Source organism: Rhyacophila brunnea, unplaced genomic scaffold, assembly GCF_057557595.1.
Source record: "Rhyacophila brunnea isolate RB1 unplaced genomic scaffold, BYU_Rbru_1.0 scaffold_11, whole genome shotgun sequence".
NCBI lineage: Eukaryota > Metazoa > Arthropoda > Insecta > Trichoptera > Rhyacophilidae > Rhyacophila > Rhyacophila brunnea.
In genome coordinates this window covers 32,815,686-32,840,159 of record NW_028232763.1, presented here as the reverse complement: position 1 = coordinate 32,840,159, position 24,474 = coordinate 32,815,686, and the positions used below count along the sequence as shown (strand labels likewise).

General features: G+C 35.6%; 1 protein-coding gene across 1 annotated transcript; it reads left to right on the top strand.

Moving 5' to 3' along the window:
- Positions 1-363: 363 nt before the first annotated feature.
- Positions 364-24,126, top strand: LOC147078621 (Golgi-pH regulating cation channel). The gene is made up of 11 exons (XM_085960281.1): positions 364-513; positions 608-668; positions 1,764-1,855; positions 12,308-12,496; positions 12,574-12,741; positions 13,430-13,587; positions 14,495-14,620; positions 16,414-16,632; positions 17,814-17,934; positions 20,255-20,402; positions 22,290-24,126. The coding sequence occupies exons 1-11, from the start codon at positions 418-420 to the stop codon at positions 22,559-22,561; spliced, it is 1,650 nt and encodes a 549-aa protein (XP_085816407.1). The 5' UTR covers positions 364-417; the 3' UTR covers positions 22,562-24,126.
- The last annotated feature ends 348 nt before the right edge of the window (positions 24,127-24,474 follow it).

The following is a 24,474-nucleotide window of genomic DNA, read 5'->3' as shown; positions in this document are numbered from 1 at the left end:
GAACAATAATATCCGTGCAACTAGTGAGAAAATTACGATGTATCTCAAGATCTTACTGTAGTAACAGAGTTACAACAGTATTTTTTTGAAAAATATTGTTTTAGTTTTTTAGATAGCTTCTTGTAAAATACTGTCGTAACTTAGTTACAACACTATTTTATTATCGATTTAACAGTTTTCGGAAAGTAATGTACTGTATTAAATGCTTTCTCTCTGACAATATTTGAGTTTGAGATATGACAATATTTTATTAAAATAGCAAAAAAAATACGAATCCAACCACATCCATAACTCGAAAACGCCGATTTCAGACTTACGACAGTATTTTACTGGGGGTGCGATATTATCTATGAAATTAATTAAGCTGGCAATTTTAACCCGGTTGCACGGCCGTCAAATTTGACGAAGGATGTAAACATGTCGATTTTACTAGTTATCCTGTTTTCTTTTGCCATTTTCCGAGAGAGTCATGCCTTACCAGAGCAAGGAAAATGGGATAAAATTATGACCGAAGTGAGATACTACCCAATATTAGAATCCACCTGAGAATATTTTGCTTTTATTTCATACTAAAGTGACAACCTAATGAATGACATTCTTCTTTCAGAAAAATAATGTTATCAGTATTCCGAAGTCACTGTACAAAGACTCACAATTGTTTATACAAGGTACGTTATAAACGAATACTCATTTTTAGCATATCCTAATTGCATACCTTATTTTTAGTATTTTTTATTTGTATTAATATTGCATGGTGACTGTGTCATAGAAATTCTTATACCCGCTTAAATATAGGTATGTGCTAATTCAAATGCGTCATATAGTACATTATAACTTCTAAATCAGTATGTGCAAAACATACCTCATAAATAAGTACCCATTATCGGAGAAGCATATAGTGGACTGTTTCCCAATTGGGATTTGTGAGGTAACATTAGGACTTCCAATACTGGGGTCTTGAGTGAATCATGCTAAGTACCCACGCACGTTCTTGCTCGATGGTTTTACGCTTATTCGAACATGTCTCAACGTGTGTACTATCTCGCTCGATGCTTTTTTGTTCGATATCGAGCAAACGACTCGATGTGAAAAAGATTCAAGGGCCGTAATTCTTGTTCTATGTTCGACAGAAATTCGTTCGAGCATGTTTAAACGTGTAGACAATGCTTCGTACATGTTCTTTTATAAAATTCACATGCCTGTAAATTGCCCTCTGTTGTAACCGTGGTTTCACCCAGATTCTTCTACGTTTTCGTTTTTTAAACTTCTATAAATAAATATAACATGTGACACCCGCTAAACACAGCAATAACTCGTCGTCCATGGCTCGAGACGCTTTGACTGTCTTGTGTCGAGCTGCTCCAGCGTGTGGGCGCAATGACGAGCATGCTTCCAAATCAACATGTTCGATCGAGCAAGAATGTACTTGTGTAGCTGTATTACTATTCACAGGTGGCCGCGCAGCTTAAGCGTCGGACTATCACGCCGTGGGTCTCAGGTTCGAATCCTGGGCCTGGCAAGTACACATATTGTTTTTCAATTTGTGTGTGAGTCAGGGTATGGACCTAATAGGTTGAGTAAGTGGCTGACATCAATTTCTCGTAAAAAACAAGATCCGTTAATAGAAACCTCTACTCTCTGGAGGCCCATATGATCCTATTAAGATCGGACATGGTCGAAAAAAAAAATTCACCTTATACCTGCCAAATAATTAAATCAATTTTATTAATAAATATATTATCATAATGTTGTTTTAATTTCAGTGACATGCGAACAACACCAGCTAGATGTGAATATCTCAATTCAATGGTTTCTAACTCAGATACAATGCTGGGAATATTTGTACCCTCAAAATGTAAGTCCAAAATATGATTTTCTAATAGTTGCAACGTTTTTTATGCTTAGGTATTAGGTACCTAAAAAAATATTTATAATACATAGTGGGTGCATTTTTTTATTTTAACTAAGCGCTTTCTGTTTTTTAAAATGATTTCTTTCCCCAAAAAAAAAACAATCACAATACGATCAGAATTTCTGCCAACAGTTGCCAAAAATTCTGTCTAGAATGGAAGTTAAATGATTTTTTTTTAGTTTTATCAGTTCAATCACTTTTTCATAATTCCGTCTAAAACCTATCTTAGGACATTTTTTTTTCTAATTATGCCAGGTGATACATTTTCTTCTAACCTGCCTGTATTTTGAAAAAAGTTGGGTTGATATACTTTAAAATTCTGGATATCGTCGCTGTATTTTAAATACCTTCTAAGTATGTAGTTTAAGCAGTGGCGGCTCGTGGATATTATATCTGGGGGTGCTGCGGTTGATTAAAAATAAATGTTTATTTGGATTATATTTTACTATTAACACCAAAATTATTAAAATTAAACATTAAATCTGTTTTTATTTCATACATAATTTTGAAAAACATTTTCTGAGAAAATTTATTATAACCAATAGAAAAAATCTTTTTGAAAAAAGTGAAATCGAACCCTGCATCTCCTGGGTTTACGTCCCGTCCGTTGCATTTACCTCTATGCTATAAGGCGACGTACTAATTGCGACAAATTTTAACTATTGGCCTTTTTAATACCTACTCATCAGCGTTCTTCTAAATCAAGCTACTTTGGCAATCGGTTTTTGTTTTATTAAATCAAAGTAGATACCTATTACTTTAATTACTAACCGACGTCGTGGATTTCTCCAATATTTTTTATGATGTAACTTACTTGAACTTGCTAATAATTTATAATTAACTATTTCTTTTATTCAACGAATAATTCACAAGATTTAAGAATGTAGGGGAGAGCAGGTAGAATTCGTACACTTTTTACTCTAAGCCATATAAAAAAAAAATTGTAAGCTATTTTAAAATAACTTCAATGCTGCTATATACCCGCCATATTTGGCTTTAACCGCCCGACCTCTTTGAACGTACGCGATACGCGCTCTGTGACGTAGCCCTGGCGCGCTAACCCGTATCACGTTCGCGCTTTAGAAAAAAATACATCTCGATGTCTACAAAACGAACGTGATACGCTTATGGGTTTATACATACATACAATTCACATACTCAGTTAATTCTTCAAGGTTAGTCGACGCGCGCGGTCGTTTGGAGACATTTCGTAAGGTTCATTCAACTTAGTACTACGAGTCAGGGGCGCGGTACATGCGTTTTAGTGCGTAATTATTTTGAAGCGCGTTTTTTGTTTCCTGTACAGTTTTATTTGTTTTTTGTATGAATAATGACATTTATTTTTATGTGAATACTATACTGACTTACTTTTTGTGTGTGTATATTGATATTTATTTTTTATTGGTGACTTTGAACCCATTTATTTTACCAGTGAACTTTTTTAGTCAGTAAAACATGTCTAGTGAGAGTGAATATGAGAATATTAGCACCTCCGGGAGTGATACCACAATAGATGACAACTCTTCGTCTTCGCAAGACGATGTAAGCGATGTCGAAGAAGACATTCCTACAAGTTCTCAGGAGTGGGTTGACATAAATCCGGAAAACGACATTTCGCAGCAGCCGTTTCAATTTACGGAAAAATCTGGCGTTCCCGAATTTATGAACAACTATAAGGAGGAATTCGAATTCTTCAATTTCTTCTTTGATGAAAATCTTTTGAAGTTGATCGTGGAGCAAACTAACATATTTGCTGAGCAATTTATCAGTACAACACCACATTCATCCAGCAGCCTCATAAGTTTATGGCATCTGACTACAGAAAATGAAATGAGAATCTTTTTTGTCATAATTTTAGTCCAAAGCATAGTAAAGAAACCAGAAGAAAAAATGTATTGGTCTAAAAATCCTGTATTTCTTACGCCATTTTTTGCTCGAACACTGTCATATAGGAGATTTATACTGATAAAAAAGTTTCTTCACTTTAGTAATAATTCCGAATATGATGAATCTTCACACCCCAATCCCAAACTAAATAAAATTTGGCCTGTCTATCAATATCTTCAAACAAAATTCCAGGAAGGTTACATACCAGAAAAAAATGTAGCAATTGACGAGAGCCTTATGCTGTACAAGGGGAAACTAGGGTGGATACAATACATACCCCTCAAAAGATCCAGATTTGGTATAAAAACATATATGCTGTGCGAATCGTCGTCTGGATACATATGGTCCACAATAATCTACACTGGAAAAAATACTCTCTTTGATCAACAATATCGAAACCTCCCTGTTACATCCCAAGTAGTTATGAGCCTAATGAAACCATTGCTGAACAAGGGCTACTGTCTTACCACGGACAATTTTTATACATCGCCGGAATTAGCCGAGATACTCACTTCAAATAAAACTGACACATACGGGACTCTAAGATTTAGGCGTAAAGGTGTACCAAAAAATATTTCATTTCCAAAGAAGGTAACTAGAGGGTATACTAAAGCCTACAGAAAAGGAAAGTTGATGGTGATGAGATGGAGGGACAAAAAGGATGTATTTTTCCTTTCCACTATCCATAGTTGCACCATGATAGATGTAGGCCAGGGTAAACAACGTCCTACTGTGGCAAATGACTACAATTTTACTATGGGAGGCGTTGACCGCGTTGATCAACATTTGGCAATCTGCCCTGTTACGCGGAAACAGGGTAAGAAATATTACAAAAAAATGTTTTTCCATTTGCTCGAACAAGCTTTGTGGAACGCATTTGTTTTATATAAAAAGAACGGGGGAAAAGGAAGTAATTCGAAATTTAGGGTGAAAGTAATTCATCAATACTTAGAAAAATATCACTCGCCAGAATTTTCAGCGAAAGGAGGAAGACCATCCACAACTCCAAACCCATTACGTCTTACTGAGAGACATTTTATTGATACAATCCCGCCAACGCAAAGTAAAGCAAATGCAACGAAACGCTGTGTTGTTTGCTGTTCCAAAACGGATGATAAAGGGAAAAAAGTGAGGAGAGAAACGAGATATTATTGCCCCGACTGTAATGTGGGCCTGTGTATCCCATGCTTCAAGATATATCACACTAAGAAAATTTTTTAAAATATTCTATACTGTATCATCAGCCGGGTCAATCCACTGCATCATGAAGGCCTCCCCAAGCTTCTTCCAACTCTCTCGGTCCTGTGTCGTTATCAATCAAACATGAAATACTGAAATAAAATCCCACCCAAAGCAAAGAACCACCCACCAAAATAAGAAATAAACCCAAAAAAAAAATCGCTGCCACGTATTTCCGCCGAATTTTATCAGTTCGTCAATCCAGCGGCTTTTAGGGCGATCCTATGGCCATTTCGTGCCCTTTGGGTACCACTGGATGACGGCATTTGTCCAGCGCCCGTCCTTTCGGCGAGCAATGTGCCCCGCCCATCTCCATTTCAACTGTTTGGAAACGTCTATTATATCGCGTACTCCTGTCTGCTTCCTAACCCAGGTGAGGTTCTTTTCTCTATATATATATTTCTATAAACCCTTATACGTATAATTTTTACAAAAGTAATATATTATTTTCAAAATATTTTTATTACTACACTACAAGTTTCCAACCCCTGATGTAACACACTAAGGAAAAATAAAATATATGCTTGATATATTTCTGTAATCCCTTTTATGTATAATTTTTACACAAATAAAATAATATTTTCAAAATATTTTTACTGCTACACCACTAGTTTGCAACCCCTGATAAAATGAATCTAATCTAATCTATTGTAAATGCATCTATTTCAACAAAATATTGTCAGATATGGATGAGGACTAATATTGTTTTCGTATTACAAAGGTAAAAAAAGGTGACTTTTTTTTACCCATTTCTTGGAAAATAACTAAGAGGTAGGGCGGTTAATAATAGTGAAGTGTAGTTTAGATACTAACCAGCATGGCAAAGCTACCGTAATTTTTTCTGAAAAATGGAAAACGTACGAAACTACCCCACACATGGGGTAGCTTCGTACATAGTGTGGGGCATATTCGTACATAATGGGGAACCTTCGTACAGTCAAAGAAAATGCTATTTATTCAATGTAATATAATCATGTATTGAGATCAAAGTTAACACATAATCAGCCTTCATGTAGTAATAATTAACAGTTATTGTTTTTAAAGTGCTTATAACTACATAGTCATAAAAACATAACACTTTTATTTATTTTTTTGTTAATAAAGGAACGAATAAATCAACATTATAAAATTTACCATTAGAGTAATAGGTCTTAATCTTATGTAAGTATTTAATAGTTGTACTGTCCAACATTATACATAGATAGGTCTTCTTTGAAGCTAAATATGTGGGCTGTTCTTGCTGTAAAAGCAAATTTTGATAGCGGCAATATACATACCACATCTGATATGTAAACTGTTCCTTCATCTTTGGTAGTGGGAAGACAAATTTCCAGGTATGAAACTTCTTCCTCAAAAATGAAACTTTGTATTCAATGGGACTATATTTTTAAGCACCTGCCCAACATAATATAAAACGGTTTTTTTTTCTCGAACTTCACTATCACAAAGCTTTCTTCTAACGTAACGTAACTGGAGTTTCATTCTCAGTATCCGATCTTCAGACGTCTCTTGACGGGAGAACAAAAACGTTCTCTTACACTCATATTAGCCTCATCCTCACAATCAGTCTCATCCTCACAATCAGTTTCATCCTGACTATCAGTCTTTACAGTTTTATTTTGCCTCTTTGGTTTAGTTGTCCCAGAAGTTTTCTTGTCTCTTTGTTTTGGTTCTTGTATCTCCTTAGCCCTTTTTTCCTCTCTTGCTCTTGCTTCTTCAACTTTTTTGCCTTTTCTATTTCTTTTAGTCTATTTTTTCAAGGGTATCTGTATATATTCTCGATTTTCCTGGCAGTTTTCCTTCCTTTGACTTTTTTAACGTATTTCTGTCCACTCTGGAATAGGGCCGGATAATTTCTGGAGTTATTAATCCTACAGTTGATGAAGATACAGACGCAGTTGTAGGTGATAGCAAGGAGGGTGATACTGGCGCTGAGCTCCGTGGAAGATCTTGTTGAGTAATCTCTGTTTCTGCAGGTGGAGTTTCTGGCACATTGGTATCTTGGCCCTCTGTATAAGTTGATTGTCCACCTTGCGTGGATTCTAACTGCTGCATCTTCATTGCATCTTCGTCAACCTCTCCTGTTCTTGTCCCTTTTTTCACATATATTCGCGGCATGGTTCTGTAACAATAATATTTTTGGTAAACAATCTTTCTACTGCCACGCAGTTAGGAATGGGGTGCATTCGTACAGTACGAATCTACCCCACTAATAACTGCACGAAGGTACCCCAAACAGAGAAATAAACAAATTAATTGAAAATGAAAATAACCGTTATAGTTAGCCTAAAATGACTATTTACATATTAAACGAAGTTATCACTTCATAAACTATATTAAATCACTTATATCATTTACGCAAAATTTATAACAGCTAAGCGTGTTCAAAAGTGAATACAAAAAATACTTACGTAGAGCGAAAACACATATCGGCGTGCTCCGTCGAAGCCGTTGACCGCACTGACGCCCTGCCCCGCGGTTACACTATGCGTATGAGCGAGAGTCACGCACACAAACGCGAGCACTTCAATGAATTGGATAGTGAAGATATCACCACTGTACGAATGCTCCCTGTTTACGAATCCTACCTGCTCTCCCCTACCATTCTGATTATTGAACATACATAATTTTGAAAAACACTTTCTGAGAAAATATATTATAACCAAAAGAAAAAATCATTTTTATTTCATTTTAAAATTGATTCTTCTGTCTTTTTTCCTTGAAAGGAGGTCTATTACATTTTAGTTGCTCTCAACAGCTGTCGCGCTCAGAGCCGCTATACCCGACAACGTTTGCAACACGAAAAAATACTGTCAAAGTGGCAGTACCAGACTAGCTCCAAGCTGCGAGCCCTGCTCCCCGCGCCCCTCCTTTGCCCATCGAGCATATTCCAGAGAAAATGGTACTGCGTAAAATCACGCGATGCGTCACTTTTCTGATATTAGTATCGCGGTGTATGACAATTATTGCATGTATCGGTGTGCGGGCGAGCTTGACACCCTTAAATAATATTGATATTTTCATATAATATACATAAATTTATGTATATTATAATATTACATTTTTCTCAATTTGCTTGGGGGTGCTGCAGTTCCGCAGTGCATATGGACGAGCCGCCACTGGGTTTAAGTCGTATTCTGAGATAATCGAAAAAACTTTAAAAAAATAATCGTAAATGATACATATTATGTTTTAAATTTTTTGTAGATCCTAATCATAAATTAAAATTGGGTAATCATATTTTTTTTGTAATATACAGCGACCATAATGTGTATCCAGAAGCATTGTCTTTTTATCGGTACGATCCAGAGCCAAACGGGTCAGTGCCTTTTGACGTTCTACAATACTTTCAAATGGCAGTATTATTTTCGCGCATACCAAATGTGGTACTCGTGACGTAGATTTGCCCCCCCCTGCGATAAATTGTAGAATATATTTTGCAATAGTTAGGATAATGGAGTATCGAACTAGTAATATAAAACGTGGGCGCAATTCCCAGCTGGTTCCCACTACTGATTTTTCAATAAAATTATTGTGAAAATTAATACCATCAATGAAGGGTATTTGACGGAGAGTGAATTAAGATTTTAATCCATTTAAGTTTTGTAAGGCGGTCCTCGACTTTCAAACGTTCTACTTTCACATAATTCACTATTTCGTACATTTCTTAAAATTTTGATATTTGTTGATAATGCAGAAACTGTGCGCTTCCATGCAGTCGCTCCTCTCTCCTCAGCTCCTCGTCACCTTCTCAAATACGTAAAAGGGTGGTATCCAACTATCTCTTGACAAGTTTATAAAAAAAACACCTGATTGCTAATACGCCTCATTAACTTTATTATACCCATCGATAAATAAATTTACACCCCTCTACTTTCGAACATTCAACATTCGAACACGTTTTCAGGAACCAATTACGTGCGAAAGGAGAGGGCCGCCTGTAATCCATTTTTATCATTATTTGATCCGGGTTTCGTATTTCGTTGTGTTGGGCACTATGGATAGAAGACCAACAATATTGAAAATGTGAATTATTAAAATAAAAAAATTCTATTATTATTGAGAACAAATACAATTCTGTAATGCTTCTAAATTCAATGGAAAATGTGTTTTAAAAATAAATTACGTCATGCAATTGATTATCAGGTACCTACTGATTTCTTTATTTCCATTATTTAATCAGATAAGGCCAGTACTCGTTGAGGACGCAGCTTTTTACGCTATGTAAATAATTTAACACAGTTCTGTTTATAGATAAATTCAAAATCCTTGTAGAGTGACAATGTTTAAAATGATTTACGTACATTTTACACCTAAAGTCGATAACTAAATAATTTGTTTTGGTGTGTTTTGATAAATACATTTTATTAATAATAAATTTGTAATTATCTGTTGGTTAAATTACTTTATACAATATAAATGATTGCAACAAAATTTGTAATGTAGATTACATACTATGTAGTATATTTTTTTTTCATTACATAAATCATGTTCATCATAAATCCACTGCTAGATGAAGGCATTTCCTAGCTCATCATTTGCCCCTTAGCCGGCTCGCACATCTAAACTCGTCTCATATGAACATGTTGCATATGTCAATTTAACGTAGTTGTTATTCACAAATCACACGTTACCAAATGGAGCTCTCTCCTCGGGAACTGCTGGAAAGCGACATTTTAGTTCACAATATACATCTGGTGTCATTAGCAACAAATTTCACGCTATTCATAATGTATAAGTATAATGCATAACAACCGCCTTCCCCGGTGGCAAAATTAAAACAAGTAACACTGACAGGCGTTAAATAAATACGTATAATAAAAATTGTGTAATAGTTTTGAATAAATCTAAATTGTATTGAATACTGATTATTAATTTCGAGCAATTATCAGTGGTAGGCGGATTTTGAAAAATTGACATCGATAATCAATGAGAAATTTGTAGATGTTACCATTTCAATAAATAATAAAATAAGTGCTAGGGACTTTGTATATGCGGCACCGTTGGCAACTTATCATTTTTGTTAGACATTACATAATTATTTATAGATATAAATTTATATCAGTTGTTATGTGTAAAAAAGATATTAACTACTTACAAAGTATACAATATTAATACAAGAATGTATTTTATAATAAAACAACACAATATTTTGTTATCACTGAGAGCAATATTAATTATAACATACAGTAGGCGCTCGGTTATCCAGCACCCATATTTTTTTACCTATGCTGGATTGTCGGAAATGCGGATTGTTGGATTTCTATAGGAAATAATAAATAATCTGTCTAGGTCGGGCACCGAACTGCCGAGCGAATGGCTCTCTGCTCTGTAATCCAGCAGTTTAATGTGAAACCTGCCGAATTGGTCAACGCCGGATTACCGAGCCCCTACTGTACATGTTTTTTTTGTAAAAACTGCAGTAAAATAATTTAAGTTAACGCAATCTAATACGGTCTTGGCAGAAGATGAATGTTCTGGCTCAAAAATCTCAGACTGATTTGAGTTTGGCACTCTATCCCTGTTTAGAGCAGCGACAGACAGACCGAAATCATCGCCAACTTCCGATAATCTATATGGCTTCTATGGGCTATATTAACCCGTACACCGCGCTGGATTTGTAAACATGTCTAAAAGAATCAAGTCTACGTTGCGATGACCCTTAAACATGTCGGAAATTATTTAAAATCAAATTTTGTCACAGTTAATCAATAAATTATAAAATAATTGGCGCACGTTGAAAGAATTAAGTGAACAAAGCTTTGAACATTTACCTGCACATGACATTTGTTTTTTAAATCATATATTACTACCGACCATTGTTTCTAGAATTTTTTTATCATGTTTGGAGTAGTAATTAAAAATAAACTTTATAATATGTAGAAAAATAATTAACAGTACTCTCATTGTAGAGCTGCACATGTGTGAATGTTTTCCCGTCTGCAGAGATGGTCAATTGCTGGCAGTTATAAGTGAAGTAGTATCCGTCAGATTTTCATTTCATGCAGAATGATAGAATGACTTGCATCAAGCCTGGCGATACTCAAGCAGAAACCAGAAGATTCAGCAGGCTTTTAATGACAATGTCATTAGTATCACACAAATTAAGGAGTGGTACAGCTGGCCCAAAGATGACTGCACGATGGTGGAAACGATTTATGTTCTGGTAGGCTCTTAAGAAACTAAAATGACGAGGTTATTGATTATGGTCATGAAGGACTCATGTCATTCAGACCTTCTTGGCCAAATACAGTACTTCTGTAGTTCGTCAGGCTCAATACTTTCCCGAAATGGCTTCTTGTTAGTTGTTCTCGAAACTAAAAATGAGGTTGAAACGGACCCGATTTGAGTTATGAAAAGACATGTGGAATGTGACAGCCTAACTGTACTCCATTCCTAAAGACGCTTTCCTAAAATGCTGCCAACAATGGTCACTGGCAAAAGTGCGTTCAATCCGAGGGAGACTATTTTTAGTGTGTTTTCAGACCTCGATGTGAGTAACATATTTTTCCAGGCAAAAGATCGGACACTTTTTGAATAGATACTGCAATTATGATCCGGATGAAAGGTCAGCGCCTTACGCACTGGATTACGAGGGCCACATGGTTGATCCGCCACCAGGTTGAACCTGGTAAAAAAAATCATTAATTGTTGACGATTTTTTCTTTTTTGAAACCATTATTAGTGACACTTTGCACATGATGACCACTCTATGTTGAACATACCTCCAGTTATTTTCGATACACACTGGTCCCCACACACACCCCACACACACCCCACACGCAGACTATCTGTGCAACTTCCTGCACATGAGATCTGTGCGGGGATCAGTTTATGTAAGACTGGTGGATTGTTCAATGTTTAGTGATTATTGTGCGCAGAGGAATCTTCAAAGACGGTGTAATTATTGTTACCAGTGGCGTGCGGTCCATAGATGCTGTAGATTCGTAGCATACCCAGACATAATAATTCGGTAAATTACTATAGTATAACCATATTATGTATTTATTGCGCAATTGTGTGGTAAAGTGTAAATATTGAGTATAATGGTTGAGCTGTTCTCGGTTGGTTTTTCATGTTCAATGTTATAATATCGCAGAACTACCACACACTATACTACTTCATTGACGGTCGCCACAATTCGATTAATTACTACTAACCATAAGTCCCCATATAATAATATTATGTGGTAAATACCCATATGATTCTATAGCATCCTTACATTTAAGTCACTGCACGTCATTGATTGTTACCATTTATTTTTATCAGGCATACATGGATGATGGGCCTTTCCCAGAAGTGGGCGTCAGACAAAACCCGTCCAACTCTTCGGTGTTCTTCGTTCAGTCTCCGCTGAAAATCGACCGGTGTTTGCACGGGAATCACATTGTGTTGGATCCGGCGCCTTCCTTGGCGCAGGCACAGCAAGCGAACCCGAATCCTCAACATCCTAAACTGGTAAAACACTAAAATAAATACAATCAAGACAAAATATTAAACAAAGAAATGTTGTTATTCTGGTTTCCTCTTTCCAGGCTGGTGAGCAGCCAGTTTTTACGATCCCCGGAGACGGACTGTATATGTTGATAATGAAGATCCATCCGGTACAGGATACCGGCTCGGAAACTTTCAATGTCTCCGTCACAGTGAAGATGCGAGGACTGTCAGGGTATCTCTCCGCTGTTGACTGGCCTTTACTTCCGGTGAGTTACTATTTGCCAACTCATATGTATAAGTATTTTGAATTATTATTCATTATTCATGCTAATTTCAATTAATTTGAACAGTTTCTACGTGTGCGTACGTTAAAATTACTTGCGATATTGCATGCATAGATAATATTTTGAACAGAACCCCACGTGCAGACCATAGATAATAGACAATATTATTATAGAAAATACATAGTGCCAACCACTAAAAACAAAAAAACATGTAGAAAATGATAAAATACATTCATTGAGTCATGCGGGTGTCGATGTAGCGCGTTTCGCGTGAGATGACCTTATTGTTGTTCTGGTGATTTTGGCAGATTTAGCTAAGTGGTAATGTTCGTCTAAAGGTTCAAAATGTGCTACGGGATGGGAGCATCAGTCTGATAACATTTTAAATACCAAAAAAACCACATTACTCACTTTTTTCCCGTAGTGGTAGTTTACTGTGACAGCACATAACGTGATCATAATGTATTAGAACCATTAGTCTTTTCAATTTGTTTTTGATCCAGAGTAATGAATTGGGCGTATTTCTAACAACAAATCCCTTCATACGACCCTGTCTAATTTACCTCTGTATCTGGAATAGAGTTTTGTTTGTAAACGCATAGTCAAATGATGACATTCAATCCCCAATAATATAAAGTGTTAACGATTGTTTATGTATTGTGAATTTCAGTTCTACGGGGCAATGTGCGGAGTGTACGTTTGTCTGGGAGTCGGCTGGCTGATGGTGTGCTGGCTACAGTGGAGAGACTTACTCCGCATTCAGTTCTGGATCGGAGCCGTTCTGCTTCTTGGCATGCTGGAGAAAGCCACTTTTTATGCCGAATATAGGTGGGTTACTGATAACCTTCTTTAATGAAGATAATAAATATTATTACATAACTTGGAAAATACCAATTAGAAAAATCCTAGAAGATGTCTTCGACCAAGTGGAATTTAAATATACAGTAGAACCTATAGAATTAATAGGAGCTCTATACATGTACATAATACTCATAATGTATAACGCAGAAAGACCACAAAATAAACCAAAGGATAAGGAGGCAAACAAACGTAAGAGTACGAGTGATAGAGGTTGCTAAGCGTGTGACAATTTGTGTCATACAGTGGCTCCCAAGGGGTACTACTCTTCTGCAACATCTTCTTGGCTACGCTTCTAGGCACTGTTGTCTACTAAATGGGAGGAGCTTGTTAGTTTATAATTGAAGTGCAGTTAAAAATGGGCGGAGCATATTAGTTCACAGTTTTAACACGTATCCAAGAAGATGTTGCTGATGAGTAAACGATGCCCTGAAACCTGAACCATGAATTCATAAAGTTTGGTTGAAGTATGTGGCAGTGAAAAACTAGGGACCATGAAGAATGAAAGCAGCTATGGGAGAACTTCATCCGGTAGTGGATCGAACCCGGCTGATGATGATGAATACTCACCGGTGCCGCGCCAGTAAAAATAAAATGCATAATATTAAGACTTACTGTCGTGCCAATTTTAATACATATTGTACGCATAGATAAAAAAGTTGATGATATGAGTTGAGGCATTAGTGAGTATTAATTTTATCGAATAATCTTTTTAGACTTGTGACACTATCCGCAACTAGTTTAGTATCAGCTAATTACTGGATATTGTTGACGACCATATCGATATAATATATATATACCACATGTGTCTCCAACCAAGTATCGAGTGAGAAGATGTTGCTTCCTTCTAATTAATATTATTCTCAACTTATTACAGTTCCATCAATAAGAGTGGAGTGTCAGTACGAGGAGCGGTGCTGGCGGCTGAGTGGATGTCTGTGGCGAAGCGAGCCCTCGCTAGAATGCTGGTCCTCATTGTCTCCCTCGGATTTGGAATAGTCAAGTCAGTATATCTATCAGCAGCCCCAAATCGTATTTCAGTCTTTGAGAATAACGATCTTTACTAGGTTTACGCTTGAGCCGCCTAATATAGATGACAAATTTAATGATCTTATTAGTGTTTTGTACAAAATGCATTTCAAGTATCAGTTCAACAGTTTGAACTAGAAGTGGGAAAACTGATCGATTTTGAAGACTAAGTATATTTACTACCAGTATAAAAAAATACTTGGTATCAAAACTTGTTCTAAAATACTTACTAGTATTTCGAATACTATATAGAGCGTTTGGCGTGCGTATGCGTCATAAGTCTCATACCTACTAAACTGGAACTAAAACTTAACTCCATATTAGTATTTGTAATATCGGCTTCAATAGAATTGCTAAAAATACACTGAGCTTGGCTTTTCGAAATGTCCGATTTATTATAAAATTTTAAATTTATGAGTTGTTTTTATGTTATGTTATAATATTCTTGTTAACATAAAATGAATAACAATGATTTTTTGTTATTGTAAACTGTCACATCAGTCACCTCACCACATTTACGAGAGAATAATATGCTGCTACAGAAAATTTATGACCTATTGTTCATACATAAGATGATGTCATTCGCATGCATAGACTAATAAATTAAAATATAATTTTATTCAAGTGCTATCTCGCTCGCACGCATATAATGTCAATAGTATTGAAAGTCTACCAACTAGCCAGCGAAACTCGTGATGATATCATCACAAGTTGTTTGGAACAAGTTTATTGGGCCACACATATGGTATGGGTAGTTTCATCCGATAACAGTATTTCCAACTTACCTCTAGTTTGAACCATAGCACCTTCTTTAGACTAAAGTGACATCTGTCACCTAGCACAATTCTTCTTTTAATTTAATAGAGGATCCCAGGTATACAAAATTGTTTACCGACTGTTTTAAAAACACTGTTGTGTTTTCTAAAGTGTTGCTAGGTGCATCTGGCCCTCTAGATACAATCAAATATTTGGTTTTCCCCACATTAACCTAGTAACCATAAGTCCTAGTTTGCCAGTGTTTTCCTCAAGGTCCACATATACTTCTCCGGCTGCATTTTGATTCAGGCTTATGATGTCAATGTTGTCGGGAAATGCTAATATTTGGCGTGATTAACTTTATTTATTTGATATTATCTGTAAGTAATATTAATACCTTTTAAGATCATGACACAAAATCTAATACCCTAATCTGGGTCGCGACTCACAAGTACTAAAGCGTCGATGACATTGAGCTACTTTCCGAACTGCTAGTCGGCGAGTTTAAAAGTTAGTGCGATTGTTGTGATGATGATGATCACACAAAACTTTTCACTCGCTCAGAAGCCAATAAGCTATCGATTTGAAACCGACATTTTTGGTACTATTTGACAGGACGTATTGAGTAGTTCGTTTTTTTACCAGCAGGTTCGCCACTATCTATCTTCTGTGCAGACGCAGACGGCCCACACGCCAGCGAGTAAAGTAGCCTGGCTTTCAACTTTTCTCGGTAGATTGTTGACACTGGGCGAGTTTACAAGCAGATTGTTAATTCGCCGGCTTGTAGCTTGTGAAGTAGCTCAATGTCATCGACGCTTATGAAGTCTCCCAACTGTTAGTATGTTTTGATACGGTGATAAGGTAGTAGAACGGTGCGACTCAAAAATTGCTCAACAAACCAGTGGTAGCCGAGCCAGTCAGACGTGTGACAGTCTGATGGTTGGATTACAAGGACACAGTTTGATTTATCTCTTTTAATGTATAATAATATTATTGTATTTTGTTGTGTAGGCCTCGATTGGGACCAATGCTGCAGCGTGTGGTGGGAGTGGGGGCCGTGTGGGGTGCGTTGGCGGCGCTGGAGGCGTGGATGCGCATTGGGGGGGTTGAGGGAGCGGTGAGCAGTGATGTGCTGCTGGCCGCGGCCCCACTCGCTCTGCTGGATGCCGCCCTCTGCTGGTGGGTGTTCGCCTCATTGCAGCACACCACCAGGACGCTCAGGCTAAGAAGGTAGGATAATTTATTCTCTGAATCGATTAAAGGCCCCATACATATTTGTGATTTAGAAGCTGTAGTGAAAGGATTCATAATTTTATTATACATAATAAGCGCTCACTGTACTTTGATTTGGTAGATAATGACGAATGAGTGTCATGGTATCGGTGAGCGGCGGGAAGAAACGTGACACGTGAAATACGCCACTAAATGTGTTACCGGTAGCAGGAATTGGCATTTATCTGCCATTGTGGTCTAATAGAGTCTCACTACTGAATATATGGTATTCGCAGGATGCCAATCACATCTTCTGGGAGTTTCTCCATAGTCTCTCTTCTATAAGCTGCCGTGCCGGTTTCCCCCCCGCTTCAGCATCTATCCTCGTTCCCTCCCATTGAAAACAGTTGAACGCGATGGCACAATGCTTTCCGTGTGACGTGTACGCCAGTTTATAGAACAGTAAGATTTAAGAACTTGTGGAAAAGAGATGGTTATTTTGCATCTTTGAAATTTACAAATGTGGAATAAATCGGTTCACTACCAAGGTGACAGACCAATTTAGGCGAAGAGTCCTATGCATAGTCATACTTAGATAAATAAGTGGACTTATGTGTTATGTGTTACTTAGAATAGGAACGCATCTGTTGTGTATAATAAAACCTATTTTTTAAGTTATTACGCACTACTACTAATTTTTGTTTTTAGATCGGCACACATTATATTAAAACACGGGACTTAACTTTTTATGTTGACTGTATTGTTTCACTTGTTGTTGCAGAATACATAATGATATATATATATATATATACATATATAATCCATACTGCAAACTTATACTATAAGGAAACATATTGTACTATAACGAAATTTAATTAGTTTTACATCGTTTGCGGATGGACAAGGTCTAGTTGTACCAACTGTTCGGTGACATGTTTTTATTATCGACTGTGACAGTGAGTTTTATTTTCTGCCGATAGATGTTACTATACATCTAGCATTCCATAATAATTCTCATTCCATGTAACGCATAAACCCACTTATTTACATAAGTATCACTATGCATACGGCGCACTGAAGGACTAATTTATTACTGCTTTTGATATAGTTGTTATCAAGTAATTTGAATTGAATATTTTAATGTCACATAGCAATAATGTTGCAGCTCAAGAAATAATTTTCTGTGAACATTGTTTCAGGAACACGGTGAAACTGACGCTGTACAAACATTTCACGAATACGTTAATATTCGCAGTCATCTCATCCCTCATCTTCATGCTCTACTCCATCAAAGCACACAGCTTCGTTGACTGTGTTACGGTACGTACACTTTCCAGCTTCCCATCACGAGATATTATGTTAAAATTCTATTTTATAGAAGAAGAATATTTCTACCTATACTAAAACCGATAGCCAACATTGTAACGTAATTCAATAAGCATTTCATATAACAACTACTAGTTACAATCGTCGTATTTCAATAAGATGCCCGTAGCTTAATTGGAAAAGCATACTGGCGCAAATCTAGCAGAAACTCCCGTCGGGTGTCGTATTTTTTTCTACAAAATGATTTTTTCTAGTGTCTATATGCATAAGATGTTTTCAAATTATGTATAAAATAGTTTTCACTAGATTATTGTAACTAATTACACAAACCACTTATATAATATGAATACAATGCCTACTACATAGTAAGTATTTCACTACAGTTCTACTCCGGTGTATATGATGCATAATTATATTAGCAATAAAACCATATTTTTGTGAATAACTAAAATAAAATTGATTTTAGATAAACGCACATTATATTAAAACACGGGACTTATCTTGTTATGTTGACTGTATTGTTTCACTTGTTGTTGCTGACTACACCATGATATGAGTCGTATAGTTCCTATATACGATAAGTCCACTTTGATGATATGTTGGCAAACTAAATATTTTCATTTAATACTATTTTTTATTATGAAAACATATGATTGAATTTATATTATGGTGGTGTGTTGTTTTTATACAAATATTCACTAATTAGCTGTCTACAAGGTCGCATGGACTTATCGGCCTTTGGAACAAACCGCACTGTGGATTTATCGCCAATAGGAATTCATCGTGATTTTGAAACTCTCTTTTCATATGAATTTATAGCCTTTAGGAACTGATCAACTGAACGAAATTGTGGAGCGCTGGCGGTAGAAAAAAATGTCATCATTATCTCAATTTTGACCAAAAGTGGATTTATCGTATATAGGAACTATACGACTCATATAACAGTGGCGAGGGGTGGAGGTAGGCTGTTAAGGTTCAACATAATTTGTGCACACTAAACTTTGTCAGTCATACGTATTTGTTTTCGTTGAACTAAGACTACAATTTACAGACGGTGTTGGTTAGTTTTTAAATTCAATTAATAAACCCAGCGAAAACCATGCCATAATAGATAATAGTAAAAAAATACTCGTCTATCTATAAAATATTAAAAATTATGCCATTAAATCATTCATAATTTTAGACATTTAATAGATAGAAGAATAATTTTTATCTATTGTGGTTTGGTTTAGGCAGGGTGTAATGAATTTTAAAAAACTAACCAACATCATGTGTAACATGTATTCTTAATTCAACGAAAATAAATAAGCATGAATGAAAAAATGTGTACTATTTTGTTGAATTGCCCATAACATTCCAAAACTATTATGGTTTGGTTTGATTTTTCAAAACTAATCAACACCATCTGTAAATAATTGTAGTCTTACTTCAATAAAAAGAAATATGAATAACTGACAAAGTTTAATGTGCACTATTTATGTCGGATCTTAGCCTACCTCCACCCTTCGCCACTGCGATATATATATTTCAAACTACAAACTTATACTACAATGAATCAAATTTAATTAGTTTTACATCATTTGCGGATGAACGACGTCTAGTTGTACCAACTGTCCAACACATAAGCCCACTCATTTACATAAGTATGACTATGCATAGGGCGTCTTGAAGAACTAATTTATTACTGCTTTTGATTAGTTGTTATCAATTAGGTAATTTGAATTGAATATTTTAATTTACCACAGTTTTACCATTAGATAGAGAATTTTTTTAAGATACTAGAGTCTGGTTCCATGACAGTACCGTAGAACCTCGTTAATAAGAACACAGATAATTCGAAATTTACCGTAATTCGAAATTTTCGCGAAAAAAAAGTCCCTTGAACATTATTTTTATATAAAACCATACCTTTAATTCAAATTTCGTAATTCGAAATATCAAAATATTCAATAAATCGTAATAAAGTTCACTATTTCATGAGCCAGTCATTGAAAATTGTGACAGTGACTTTTCGTAAATGATCGTAAATGATATTGATGAAAATCAAAAAAAAAAATTAATAAAATTTTTAATTTTTATATTTTCCCCCCATACATTTCATAATTCGTAATTCGATTTTTTTTTCAATTTTTGGTCCCGTGGAATTCGTATTAATGAGGTTTTACTGTAATACATAATATTTTTAACAATTTTTAAATTATAGCACTCTTTAAATATGTACTCATTTAATCCCCAGCACCTCAACTAATCTGCTCACCTTACTTTCATATAACTAACACCCCCCCCTGATCATGCGTTACTTTTGCGTTTTCAGGACTGGAAAGAATTGTGGGTGGATCACGCCTACTGGCACGTCCTGTTCTCGGTTGTCTTGCTGGTGATAATGATCCTGTGGCGGCCGACCAACAACAATCAGCGGTACGCCTTCACACCGTTGCTCGACAATCCCGACGACGATGACGGTGAGAACTTGTTGGTTAACTGATTAACACAGTGTGCCGATAACTATCTTAGAAATTCGGAACAGTGACATCCTGTGAGAGTAGACAGGTTATGCGTCGCTATGGGGCGGCAAATGAAGAAACGAATACGAATATTTACAACTTATGAGAGCAGTGGCAGTTTTATATGAAGCAGACGATGCGATTGCTTCGCTAGAAATCGAAGTAAAATCAATAATGGAAGCATAAAAAATCTTGGCAGCCTATCGTATGTTTGTATTGTAATACTCTTTACACTATATGAGAGAATGTTTCATTGAAATGCTATAATCCTTATAGATGACGTATATGTCATTTTATTTAAAGATGGCAGAAAATAAATAAAAAAATAACTGGGTACCTAGGTATCTAACAAATTTGCATAAAATTTGAGACTAAAGATGGAAAGGGGCGGCATTCTAAGTTTATCTAAGGGCGGCACTTTGTTTAGGGACGGCACTGATTGGGAACATCTGTTGCTTGTTCTTCCAAAGTGCAGAATTAATGTGTCATTGGTAATGCCAATTGGGTGGGCAATAACTGTGCTGGACCAAACTACTTTGGATATTGATATATTCTACCTATCTGAGGATGAGTTTAGATAGACGTTGTTTATAAATTCAGAGTCTACTTCTAATACTGCTTCTACTTCTTTGTTTTTCATGTCATGTTGTGAATGTCTCGAATATATAATTTGTAAGGTTCACGCCATTTTTAATATTTTATGACTAACATTACATAACAAAATAAGGACATTTTATTTAGCTACATATTCACTTTTTCTAATTGTTAACTACAGTAGAATCTCGTTAATAAGAACACGGATAATTCGAAATTCGCCGTAATTCAAAATTTTCACGAAAAAAAAGTCCCTTGAACATTATTTTCATATAAAGCCATACCTTTAATTCGATTTTCGTAAATCGAAATTATTTCAGAGTCCTTGCTTATAAAAATATTCAATAAATCAAGTACACTATTTCATGAGCCAGTCATTGAAAATTGTGACAGACTTTTCGTAAAACATCATAAATTACTTATTTTAAGAAGGTAATATAAATAATCCTGACATTTTATGACCCATTAACACACGGAACCGGATATTTGGTAGGGACATCTATGATCGTAAACGATATTGATGAAAATCAATTTTTTTTTATTTTTAAATATTAATATTTTCCCCCATTTCGGTCTCGTGGAATTCGTATTAACGAGGTTTTACTGTAATATTATTATGTTTGCAAGAAAATAATATTCTATTTACAGTTTTAAATATGCTTCACTGGTTTTTGTGATTATCAGCAAAATATGGAGGTTTCTGATATTGAAACTAACAACCTCATAAGCGTGTGAGCAGTGTTTTCTTCATCGAGATATATTAAAGATATATATAACAAGAATTGAGAATTGAGATATATATAAGATATATTAAATCTGCAGAAGGAAACTGACTTGGTAAAGAGACCCTAATAAACCTCGCATAGCAAAAATATTATTAAATAAACATCACCAGCGAAGCTATTCTATAGACAAGGCGGCTATCGACGGTAGTTTATCATATTTGTGTATTGAGGTAGTTAATTGTTACAATAAGTTAACCGTCTAACTAAACTAAAGTCATAATGTTTATCACTTTAGCCGCCTTGTGTATAGAATAGCTACAAAGAGTTACCTTAGAGTTAGATTCTTAGGTTTCCATCACGTGTACTTCTTCCTTCTTTCCTTGACGTTTTGGGTTCGTTGCAGAGACCATTATCAAGAGATATGTGTTATGATGAAGTAAACGGGTATCACGGGTAAAGGTTTGCCATCCCTGCTTTACTACGTACTTAATTCAATCTTCTTGATTTTAATTGATTAATTTTCCAGATGAAGAGGAGCAATTTGTAAGCGACGCGTACGGCGTCAAGATGCGCGGCGTGACCAGCAACGGAGACAGCAGCCCCCTCATCTCCCCGTCCTCCCCCCTCGGGCCTCTCTCGTCCCACTCGCACAACTCCCACGGCCCTCTCACCCCCTCGCAGCGGGAGGAGGCCGACCTACGCTGGGTGGAAGACAACATTCCCTCGGCCGCCCTGCCTATTCTGGACTCCGACGAGGAGATACTGAATGCCAAATTCGAGGTCTCCAAGATGCAGTGATTGTGTCGTGCGATGCGACATCGTGAGATCTGGATACTGCAAGGCTTAATGTTGCGTACGGGCATGGCAAACATGATTGATCAACTTCGGATTGCTTGTGCTGTCTACTATGAATAATATGTAAATTATTAACGATAAATATGATACGCTATGTCGATAATATTTATTTTCTTTATTCAATGGCAATGTTTGTTGGCGAATTTTAGCACATATTAACTGTCAAATGTTTTGTATGAATGAATTTTATCATTAATTAAAATGAATGACGATATATTAATACTATCGACCAAGGTTACGTGATGGAATTTGAATTTAAATTCTAATGGATTTAAGTTTTGTAGTATACCATTTGACACCGTTTTTTGCGACCCGGATTTCGCCTTTCAGCATCTTCAGGCACGATGCGTGCTCACTTTATTTATCGGTAATTAACTGTATTCATTATCAGTGTGTGATTTACCATTTATTTTGTGAGTACACATAGTGCCTGAAGACACTGAAAGGCGAAACCTGGGTTGCAAAAAACAACTCAAATGGACTAGTACCTACAAAACTTAAATCCGTTCGAATTGGTAGACGATATATTAGACTTTATTAATTGAGAAACCGATGCGGTTACTTGGTAAAATTCCATTTTACAATTTAATTTTAATAATGTTGAATTCCACAAATTTTATTTTTGTCGATAGTTATTTCGGTTGTAACACCATCATCAAGGCTATATTACATGATATATGAAATATGTAGTTTCTACGGTGAATGAAAAAGAACCTCTCATCTCTTTTATCGTCAACATGGATAATATTATATAGTTAATTAAAATTAAATACAATATGTAGTACGTCCGACCCTCGACTTTCGTTCTACTTTCACACAATTCGCTATTACGTACATTTCTTAAATTTAGATTTTTGTTGATAATGCAAAAACTGTACACTTACATGCAGTCACTTCTCTCTCTTCCGCTTCCCGTCGCTTTCTCAAATAAGTAAAAGGGTGGTATTCCACTATCCCTTCACAAGTTTATAAAGAAAACTTTAACGTTAACTTTATTATACCCATTGATAAATAAATATTTTAAAGTACAATTTTTGATTTTTTTTTTTACATCCGTCTACTTTCGAACATTCAATGTTCGAACACATTTTCAGGAACCAATTACGTGCGAAAGTCGAGGGTCGCCTGTACTTATTTCACGCCGGTAACGGGTTTTGTCCGATTCAATGGGACATTCCCAACTGAATTCCATTGAAGGGGACGAAACCAGTCATGGTTATTGTTAAACTATGTGGAATAAGTATTTTATTTTAATTCAATACAATGTCTTTCCACCAAGAATTGATATTATACTGTAAAATATTATCTTTATTTTAATTAATGTAATGTTTATCCACCAAAAATTGACAGTTAACATCCATTGAAGTGAATTATGTTATTCTTTCAAATAGATACTTTCTTATGTTAAAAATACTACTTACGTTGTCATATTATTAAATATATGTACATATGGGACTGCTCAATATGTATACAGTAAAATCTCGTTAATACGAATTCCGTGGGACCGAAAATCTAAAAAAAAATTCGAATTACGAAATATGAAATGTGTGGGGGAAAAATACTTAAATTTGGGATCATAGATGTGCCTACCAAATTTCCGATTGTTATATATTATATTACCTTCATAAAATAAGTAATTTTTGATGTTTTAAGAAAAGTCTGTCACAATTTTCAATGAATTGAAATAGTGTACTTTATTACGATTTATTGAATATTTTTATATGCCAGGATTCTGAAATCATTTCGAATTACGAAATTCGAATTAAAGGTATGGTTTTATATGAAAATAATGTTCAAGGGACTTTTTTTTCGTGAAAATTTCGAATTACGGCAAATTTCGAATTATCAGTGTTCTT

What these genes read in the sequence shown, in the direction of transcription:
- LOC147078621 (XM_085960281.1), top strand. Translation starts at nt 418, where the DNA reads ATGTCGATTTTACTAGTTATCCTGTTTTCTTTTGCCATTTTCCGAGAG. An exon ending in GGGATAAAATTATGACCGAA is followed by an intron (nt 514 to 607) that starts GTGAGATACTAC and finishes TTCTTCTTTCAG; the next exon opens with AAAAATAATGTTATCAGTAT. An exon ending in AATATTTGTACCCTCAAAAT is followed by an intron (nt 1,856 to 12,307) that starts GTAAGTCCAAAA and finishes TATTTTTATCAG; the next exon opens with GCATACATGGATGATGGGCC.